The sequence below is a fragment of the Aplysia californica genome, unplaced genomic scaffold (assembly GCF_000002075.1).
Source record: "Aplysia californica isolate F4 #8 unplaced genomic scaffold, AplCal3.0 scaffold00676, whole genome shotgun sequence".
Classification (NCBI taxonomy): Eukaryota; Metazoa; Mollusca; class Gastropoda; order Aplysiida; family Aplysiidae; genus Aplysia; species Aplysia californica.
This window is the reverse complement of record NW_004797946.1, coordinates 285,082-295,246: the sequence shown is the minus strand read 5'-3', so window position 1 is coordinate 295,246 and position 10,165 is coordinate 285,082. Positions and strand designations below refer to the sequence as shown.

The 10,165-nt window shown below is 38.2% G+C and overlaps 1 protein-coding gene across 2 annotated transcripts in view; it reads right to left on the bottom strand.

Annotated features, from left to right (window-relative positions):
- LOC101863846 (nuclear pore complex protein Nup93) overlaps positions 1 to 8,982 on the bottom strand; it is a 31,369-nt gene extending 22,387 nt beyond the window's left edge. Inside the window, exons 1-6 of one of the 2 annotated variants that reach the window (XM_005108299.3) lie at positions 8,885 to 8,982; positions 6,086 to 6,296; positions 5,532 to 5,649; positions 4,191 to 4,253; positions 2,094 to 2,222; positions 334 to 408 (exon numbers count right to left, since the gene is read on the bottom strand). In XM_005108299.3, the coding sequence (XP_005108356.1) occupies positions 334 to 408; positions 2,094 to 2,222; positions 4,191 to 4,253; positions 5,532 to 5,649; positions 6,086 to 6,267 (567 nt within the window). In that variant the 5' untranslated portion in view covers positions 6,268 to 6,296; positions 8,885 to 8,982. Of the gene's footprint in view, positions 1 to 333; positions 409 to 2,093; positions 2,223 to 4,190; positions 4,254 to 5,531; positions 5,650 to 6,085; positions 6,297 to 8,773 lie in introns of both variants that reach the window. The other variant, XM_005108298.3, reaches the window with a different exon arrangement.
- Between the last annotated feature and the right edge of the window lie 1,183 nt (positions 8,983 to 10,165).

The window sequence follows — 10,165 nt, the reverse complement described above, 5'->3', positions numbered from 1 at the left end:
GAGAGAGAGAGAGAGAGAGAGAGATTACTTTTTAAAAATTCACCCAATGAAAGATGGTACTTCTTTTTAAGGTCAAAACCAAATATAAAAATCCTGCTATTTAAAACTCCATATCCCAATTTTTAAAAATAAAAACACAGAAAGAGCAGAAAGGAATAAAACTTTGGTAACAACTTCAGAGCCAAATGACACTGAAATAACAACCACAACCACTGAACTATTATAAAGAAGATGAATAAGTTACCCATCATGACTTAAACAAGTCAAGCCCAGACAAAAATTTTCCCTCCACAAAAAAAACCTGACTTCTGTCTCACAAGTGCAGTACATTACCTGTCTGGCATAGGCCATCTCAATGTGATCCAAACTGCTCCTTCCACCACTCAACTCTGATTCTGTCATCAGAAGCTGGATATTTTTTTTTAAAAAGAGTCCATTACGAAAGCAGACAATTTGGTTAACATACCAGCATCAACAAGAAGAGAGCTTAATCTACATCTCAACAGAAAAACATTAAGGGTTTCACAAGTGTGCAACAGCCTCTGGACACAAGCATGTCCCTTTGAAGTCATGGCACTTGATACTTGGTGCACAAATGCTATCTATTACAGTAAGAGAAAAGGAAGAAGAAACAAAATACAGTGGAACTCGGATTCAACGAGGTCGCCGGGCCTGAACTAAAATCTCGTTGAATCTGAGTGTTCGTTATAGCAAATATGAGGTTTTGTGTAGATAATTACAGCCACTGAGCAAGTATAAAGAGAAGTCGCAAGTAGTCCCTGAAAAGCCTGCATATTATGAGCTGTGTAAAAAAAAGACCTATTCGTTCAAATGCACATGCTTGTGTCATCTCGATTGTTCACCAAAAAGCTGTGTTGCTGTGTAGAGCCTAGCATACGACAACTTTTGATTCCATAGAGACCCGCGCACAATTCATTACGTAGATCTATGTCAAGACTAGACTATCTCGTCTGACTGTCATTGTAATAATGACCAGTTGCCGAGGGGGAAAAGACACACGTTTATATCTGCGACGTTCAACGCCCAGACCGCTATTGTCCCCCCCCCTCCACCCTCCCGACACGCATACAGTGTCACACGTGTGCAGGCCGCTCATCCGACCCCGACACACACATGCCATAGTAGGTGCGCGAGCCAACAACCCATGTGTTGGTATGAAAGAAGGCCGCTGATTGGTCGCATGCAATCGGCGAAGTGAATAATGGTTCAAGATGCAGGTGCAATGGATGGTTTCTGGGAACACATCAGCTTCGTTACGGGAGAAAAATGAGCGAAGCCACGTCTGCGGGGGCTGTTCACCCTGGAAGGGACCTCGTTGAATCCGAGCTCGCTGATTTAAGTGCTCGTAGAATCCGGATTATTTTTATTGCTTTTAAAGAAGAAAAAAAACGGGGAATCTAGAGCTATCTCATCTCGTTGAATCCGAGTTTTCGTTGAATCCGAGCTCGTTGAATCCGAGTTCTACTGTACAACAGATGATAACACTTCAGTACTAATCCTCGTGTGCCAATGGAAACTAATATTAAAGTAAAACAAATACATTTGAATAAATAATAATGCAATATTAGATATTTCAGGTGTCACTGGTGGCTCATTCACCAAATTCATCTAATGAAGAGACGTAATTAATCTAAGTAGGTCAACTGTCTCTTTGTTTATAGCTTCAATGTTGCGCTTAATTTGCAGTTCTATTTTGGACCTATTTATACTTCAATCTTGAAACAGACCAGTCTCTGAATCTTACATTAAAATATAAAATGTTATGCAAACAGTACAATAACGTTCAGAACGTTCTTCATTTCTTGAACAGTTCTCCAGCCAGCCCAGAGTCCTGAAGGGACCAAGAGCTCCACTTCAAAATGAATGAATTTGTACCCAAAAAGGCAGTCATATTCACCACTTTTAACAAAATGTGACTTACAGCCAGTAATGCCACATATTCACTAAGCTTAACAAATGGACAGAATAAAAGACTAAACTCGCATATAAATTCCCCTAAAATATTCATGAAAACTATCAGCCAACTACAAGAAAGCAGGTACATTAAGTAACTTCTGTAACCAAATCCCCACCTCCGGGTCCTGCTGAAACTCAAAGGATTCCTGGCCGGAACCAAGCAGGGAGTTGAGAATTTTCTGTTTCTCTCTCTCCCACTCGTTCTCCATACATTCCCACTGTCTGCGCTCCACCTCTTCAAACGTCTGAATAGAAGACACCAAAATAGAACATTGTGACATAATATTCACATTTTCATATATAAAAACAAATAGTTTAATTAGCAGACAGCACTGGACCCCACACTTGATCCTCATACTATGACTGCACTCGCACGCAATCATCTGGTGAGCAAAAGAGAAGCCAGCTCATATTCAGTGGAGATACTGAAAAGGAAAGGAATACAGCCAGGGCCGTGGTACCTTTGCAACCCTGCCAAACAAATCAGCAGTTAGTGATGGAGAACTTCAGTATGAATACCTTAAGAATGACCCTGCTGAGGAGGGGCCAGGAGTTATGGATAGAATCCATCTCTGATGACCCAAGTTCTGGAATCAAGTAATCAAGTAAGGACCAATGTTGTCAACTTACACCAGTGATTCAGTACTTTACCAAATCTAAGTACTAGCTGCGGGTTTTCTACGGAAATGTAAATCAAATGGTACAAACAACAAAGTATTCACATTAACATTTTACATGTGAGCATAAAGGCCCTGGTATTGTTTAAACTACTTTCCACAACATTCAATAACACTATTAAATAGAGCATCTCACGCTAAAAGAAAAGAATTTTGAGAGCAATTAACCTTATCCGTACGTCCTGTTTTACTATCGTATCCATACGAGGTGGGGTACTCTTTAGTGCCACCATTTTCCGAAGAGGAAATTTACTCCATAATCCGATCCGTACGATTTGTGTAGTAGTCTGTAAAAAAAATTTTTTTGAGAAATACTGAAAGTTTCAAAGAGATCTTCACACTAGAAGTATTCTAAAATGTGAAGAATACAACCCTGGGGATACAAAATGACCCCAGGGGGTACTGATGGGGTTAAAGCAGAACCACTGGCTGAAGGGGTTATACCCTATGTCAGTGCAAGGCAGCAAAGAAATATGCCTAAATTAGCTAAATTGCAGACAACAATTAAAAAACAACAACATTCCAATAAGCGTGATAAAGCAGTATCGTAACATAGAAAATGAAAGTCGCATATACTGTATTCAGACATTACCATCCACATCATACAGCAAAATTAAACACGCATCTACAACAGAAAATTTAGTGAGTTTAGAGAGTGGAAAATGGCATTTGGGAGCCTGTTTGAAGAGATTGCCAACAACACATTATACCCATTTTTTCCACCAGGATTTTGTTATGTTTAATTTCTTCATCTACATGTCTTTCCCTTGTTGGAAATGTTTAAATGCAAGTTTTCCATGCCATTGTCATGATAATTCAATCTCTCATCATATCATTGACAGACGGCAATTCCAGGAACATCAATCTTGACAATACAGTCACCCAGCTTTCACTTTAATTTTCCTACATTTTCACACTCAAATGTTGAATGTCACAACCTTGGAGTACTACTCCCAATTATTCTTAAACTTAGTTTTAGTATTACATTTAAGTTCTTTCTTCGCAGCCTTTATCACGCTTCAGTAGAATCTTCACACTGACAATTTCTCTAGATCTAGACAGATTTGAAAAAAGTTTCTTTCTGAAAACGATTTCATTTCTTAATTCACAATTCAGTTTTCTTGATCAAAACACAGATTTTCCAGCTGCAGCAATGATCTGCAGATGGAAAGAATGAGTGAATGAAAGAAAGAAGTAAAGGGGCAAAAAATTTTGCTATCACGATAGACTTTGACCAGTTTGCAGATTACAATAATGTATCGTTGACCGATCCACAATGAATGCATTGAGGAATAATGGCCTAGTACAAAAAGGAACAATTTGGCAGGTTTATTTTAAAAACTTATTACCAAAAATTACCAAAACTATCCTGAATGTATCTAAGACTATATGAAGGCTAGTATGGATTCTTTGATAATATTGGTACTTTATACCAAATGCCCTTATGGTTATCTGAAAATAAAATCTACACGTTCGCTCAAGTCCACAACATTGTCACAACTTCAAATGTGAAGTCTATGATGTCAAAATACTTACATTTTTGCGCGTCTGCTCTATCACAGCCAACAGAGCATTTTCTCTTTCATTACGAAGGAAACCCTGAAATGGTGAAATAAAACATTATAGCTTCAATCACACACTTTTTTCTTATAACACAAAAGAATCATAGAGCATTACAATAATCGGGATTCCTATAAATATTGACTGTACTGATTGCTCATTCTATGAAGAAAGAATAGATATACATAATCCTATAGACAGTGGTTGAGCCGCTGATGAACAGAGAATGATAAGCGGTAAAGTCTGTGCAATCGTGTTTTAGGCAGGAGGATCTTGGACCAGAAACACACAAAGAATAATTTTATGGCACACACACTGAATAGAGCATAAAAGAAGCATGCTGTACAGCAGTGACCAATAAAGGAATAGGTGAGAAAAATTCAGGAGTATGGACAATGCCACATGATTTACTCAGTGCATATAATATACGATATGTGATGGCTATTGACATGACATGCATTCACACTAAAAATAAAAAGGTCTCCTTATCACCCACTCCTTGGTAACCCACAAATCAAAAATGAGCAAAACAAAGCTATTACGGCCACACACTCTACTTCTTGGTTCTAAAATTTACAATTAAGTAATTTTAACTTGTTTTTTCTCATTTTCTCAAAACATTCCATTCAAGGATTAAAAATGTTCCGTTTTGGAAATCATTATCAATTACATAATTACAGAAATGGCAAATTAGAGAGAAATCGAGCTATCTGAAGGACCATTTTTAAAAGTTAAAAACTCAAAAACTATCCATGGTATCTATTAACTAATTACATATTTGTAATCTGTACACAAATCTTAAGAAAATGATGCTAGCCTTTCTTGAAATTGTAAATATTAATAATTTTGTAACATTTAGAAGAATTGTCTATAGCGAATGACAAAAATAGTCAAAATAGCAAAGTAAAAAAAATCATTAAAAATATAGTTTTAAAAATTACAAGAAGCTAGCGTAATTTTATTTGGAATTGTATAGTGCACTTACCCTCCAAATTTCATGTCTTTATCTAGAATGGAGTTTGAGTTTTTAGCTTTTAAAGCCAAGAAATTAACATTTTGAGGAAAGGAGCAAAACATCTAAAACTTGCTTTATATAGCATTGTATTGACTCACATTGTTCCAAACTCTATGGAGCTATCACATTGAAATAGAAGTTTCGGAGTACTTCCATTCGATTTAGCACATAATTTTCAAGGGAAGTTTCTGAAAACCCAAAAAACATTGTCTGGACCCAAACTGGACTCCAAAAACCAGTGTGTGGCCTTAAACTTAAATATGTCTACTCCTAATCTTTGTCACTGTTTACAGTAATCCCACCTGTATGTCTGTGTCCCTGACTGGCTCTAACGGCTCAAAAGTTGTGGCTGCTCTCAGACCCTCTAGGCGCTCAGAAATCTTGGGCAAGACAAATCCCTTGCTGCCCAAGAGTATGGATCTGTAACACAAAGAACAAACAATATATTGAACCTTTATGTCATTATGAGAAGACTGGTAAAATAAATATATAATCCATGCTGGTAAAGCTGAGAAGGTGGTCAAAATGAACAATATGAGGTGAAGAATTTGAAGGAAGTTCTAGGCAGGGCCCGATGTCAGCAACTCATATCATTCCTAGTTCCCCTACAAACAAATCAAATTAGAATTTACTTAAAGATGTTCTGGAACCCTTTCTCGTCCAACTTTTAAAGTGATAAAACAAAAGTATTCTCCAATGTGATAACTACTCATATGTAATGTATTGCACAGAATTCGAAATACATGTTCTAATTTCCATTTACCCTTATAACTATAACTATGCAGACTGCCTAGAAAAAACTAAACAAACATTTCAATCAAAAGTAAAATCCAAGTCTCTGTTGAAGCCAACTCACGCCTGCACATCAGTGTTGTCCTGAGTAGCTGGGGTGGCCCGTGAGAGCAAACGCTGACCCGCCTCCAGGATTTGCTGCAGGTTGCGCTCAACATGAGGCAGGTCTGTGCCCGAGTCCATGTCTGCCGTCAGCTGCTCCGCCTGCTGGAGCAGGTCCCCAAACCCTTCTGTGTCTGTGTTCATCTTGACCCTTTGGCTCAGTTACTCTGGAACTGAAAATTTGTATATATAATGAAAACGTGGTCTCAAAATTTTTCTCACATGTGAGATCTCAGAATATTTTGCATCAGTGAATAAAATTAAGAGGGTAATAATTAACCTGTGGCTCGATTTGGTTCTGCAGGTGGTGTACAAAATAACTTCATAGAAGCATAACCATCACTCAAAACGTAACATATGAATATCAAATTGAAGAAAATTGAATAAGGAATACATCCCAATATGAAACAAGGATTAATTTTGAACATAAGTATGCATTAGAAGAGTTAGAAATGGCGATGGTGATGAAAAAAATAAATTTCGACAGAAAAAATTACATTCACCAAACACGTGAAAGCAAATCAGCATAGCTCCTGTCTATCATATATACAGCCCTAGAGCTATATTCCATAAATTTATGAAAGTGCAGCTTTTTTTATTTGAAAGCAATATTCCAATATTTGTGTGAGTTATGATATTTATACTGAGTCCGGTCGTATCGTTTTGTTGATGCAAGACCGCAAGAACTAATTCACTCGTTTTTCCCCAAAACCACGCTTTGACAAAGTGAAACTAGATGTTTTCTTTTCCTAAACCCTTTCCGAGTTTTCAATGGCTATTAAAAGTAATTTTATAAATGACGGATTGTGTTAAAACGAAACAAAACTGAGGCACCCATATCGGTGATGTCCGCAAGGGGTGTGGACTTGCGCCGATATATCGGCGATACATCCGGAAAGAGTTAAGGATATTTTAATTTCTGATACACTTCACTACAGCATCAAAAGTTTTAAGATATATAATTCTTTTTTTAGAAAATACTATTATAGCTGGGAAACTAGTCTCGCACACAGATAGTGAAATTGTGAGATTAACCATGGGAAATATTTTCATTATATATATATTTAACTTCACAATGTACAAATTTCAGGCAAAATCAAGGGAACAAAGTTCGGACAATAGAAAGGTCAAAATTATATAATGGGCTTTTTCATGAAAATGTCAACCTGAGGGTGAAAATTGGAAAAAACATTAAATATTTTGTTGGATTTTGATCAACATTTCAGAACTCTCATCTCTATATTTACTTTACTTTACTTTTCCGATCCAGCAACCATCTGGGATCTAGCCCTTCGGTCTGTCAATATGGCAAAGAATTTACAGGTCTTTATCAGCTGTGGTTTGTCGCTGTGTATAAAGTATTTTCCGATATCGGGGGAGGCAGGTAGGAAGGTGCTCGCATGTCGCTAATTGCACGGCAAGAAAAGAGATGGTGGGAAACTGTACTGTTTCATCCTCGCAGTCACACAGCGGGCAGTCAAGTGTGGTATCCTAGCGGATCCTATTTAGGTAGGAATTCAATGGAATGTGTTTTGTTCCCAAGCGAAAGATAGCGACCTGTTCTCTTCTACTCAGGGAATTTAGTGCATCTTTTGAGTTGGGAGCAGTCATGTATGAAAATACAGCTCTTCAAGTTTTGCCCAATGCCCATCCATTCAGCCACTGTTCCCTGGTGCTGCATTTGATGATGTTCTTAGCTCTGTCTGTTGTGATACTGGGTTTTGAGGTTGTGTTTCTTGCACTGTCAGCAAGGCACCTGGTTTCGTCTCAAATACAAATACTTTAGGTATGGCAAACTAAAAATTTATACAATTCAGTAGGCCTTATATTTTTCTGTTTGTCAGTCTAACCATCATAAAAGTACGGCTAGCCCAGCCGTCTAGCAGTGATGCAAAGTGGGGTCCGAGTCATGTCTAGTCCACGGCCGTGTAGCTATTATCGATCTGTTTGTGACAAATTTAAACAACAAATAAATAAACAATAAATAAATAAACCATGTACGTCTTTTCGAGTCTTCTCGGGTCTTTTCGGCAGTCTTTTCGGATCTTCTCGGGTCTTCTTGGTAAAAATAAGTACCCGGATAAAACAGTCTGTTAATTTCACTTTTACTGTTTTTCACACAACTAGGGTAGATCTAACTGTTCGTAAAGTCCGCATTTTTTCGAAGATGTCACCAAATTTTGAGGACACTTTTTTAATTGGCTCAAAGAGAGTCCTGAGTGAACTATCTTGTTATAGGCTACATAATCTTTGTCCCTACGCGATGGGGGGGGGGGGGGGGGGGGAATGAGGAAATGCTAGGCCCAATTAATTTCCATCCTTCTTTTGAAACGCCCTGTGCCAATAATATTTTGTAGTGTTCACACACCCCATTGTGCGAATAAAATTTCATAGTATTCGCAAACCCTGTGCGAATACAATTCCCATAGTATTCAAATACCCTGAGCGAATAACTACAGCTTTATCCAGTATCCAGTTTTAAAAGATCAAGACCAAGACTCCTTTTAAATTGACAGTTGTTACCCAGTCGAAGATGATTGAGTTGAGCAGAATCTAAATTGAAACTGAAACTCGATTCTTGATCTAGATCTAGATCAACTGTCTGCAAGGTTCACCCTGTCTTATTAGTTGACAGTTGACCAACACTCACCAATTAAGAATCAAGCAAAAGACGTTCAATCGTACAACTAAAAAACATGTGACTTTAAATTGTCACTGCTATCATGTCAAAGGCCTACAAAACTACGGAATATCACATTACATCAATATATATCAGGGCCTCTACACTCTACTGGATACTCATACTGGATCCTGAAAAAATTACCAAGCCGGCCGCGTTTAATTTTTTTGTTTAGAGTTGTGGCCCTTGGTTTTACGGTGATTTTGCAGCAAAAGACCCCCAGACGAAAATAATTTATTGTGGATTAATTCTAACTTGTACTATACTATGGTTGTTTTTTTTTTAACTACCTCTTCCGCTAAAAAGAATAAAACTTTCCCTCCCAACTCACACTCAGCTACCAGTTGTCTATCTTCTACTAAATATTGATGCGCAGAACACGAATATCAACTTCATTTCCGTTGCAAATTAATAGTTTTTGAAATATTTGATTGTTTTTAACCGAGATAGACGTGCTTTGGACCAATCGGGGGGTTCCAGGGGGGCCTGCCCCACTGGGGTAAAAGAAAATCTGGGGGGTTACAGAGGGGCATGCCCCCCTGTTTTTACCCATAATTTGATATTTTACAGTTAGATTTGAAATTGTCTTGAAAATAATTGATTTGCGACAGTTTTAGTGGCTTTATGTGTGATCTGCAGCAAACAGTACTGCAGTTTGACCCCTGAAACAGTGCATCTGTGTGCGGGAGTGAAAGTAAAAATTTACCTAAAATTTCCCCTGTGCGCTTCAGCTCCAAGTACATAGGGTTAACTGGGAGCTAGGGCTTTCTTACTTCGGAGTGTCTTCGTCGAATTTCTGCTAGGCTTGCCGTAGACTTGTAGACAAAGCATTTAATGACATCTGGGTCAGGAAAGGGGCGGATAACGAGTTCAAGTTTCCTCTCTTCTCCATTAATTTCATTCCATTAATTGTTTTTACAGTTGGATGTTGTGTTGACAGAGGGAAAGGAAGAGAGAGAGAGAGAGAGAGAGAGAGAGAGAGAGAGAGAGAGAGAGAGAGACTGGGCCGGGATCACACTCGACCTGTGGCTTGAAAATGCCGTGTCTAGTAGATCATTCAATTCAAACTAACATTCAAACCAAAGAGGCTATACATGCAAACTAAACTCATCTTATTTCATTCATATACGCACTTAGCCTTGCTTTGAAACGCGGAACTTTTCCAATTAGGAACAGTAACCCAAACACGCTCATGGGCCCACGTTTTAGGAATGCCTTGCTTTGTGCGACCCCACAGCCTTATCAAGTTACTGCTGTGTGTGCCTTTGCGTGTATTTAATTAATCAGTTATTCGATTTTTTGGTAAGTGTTTTACGGCACTCGCAATTGTATAAGGTCAAATGAGCGCGTTTGGGTGTGAGT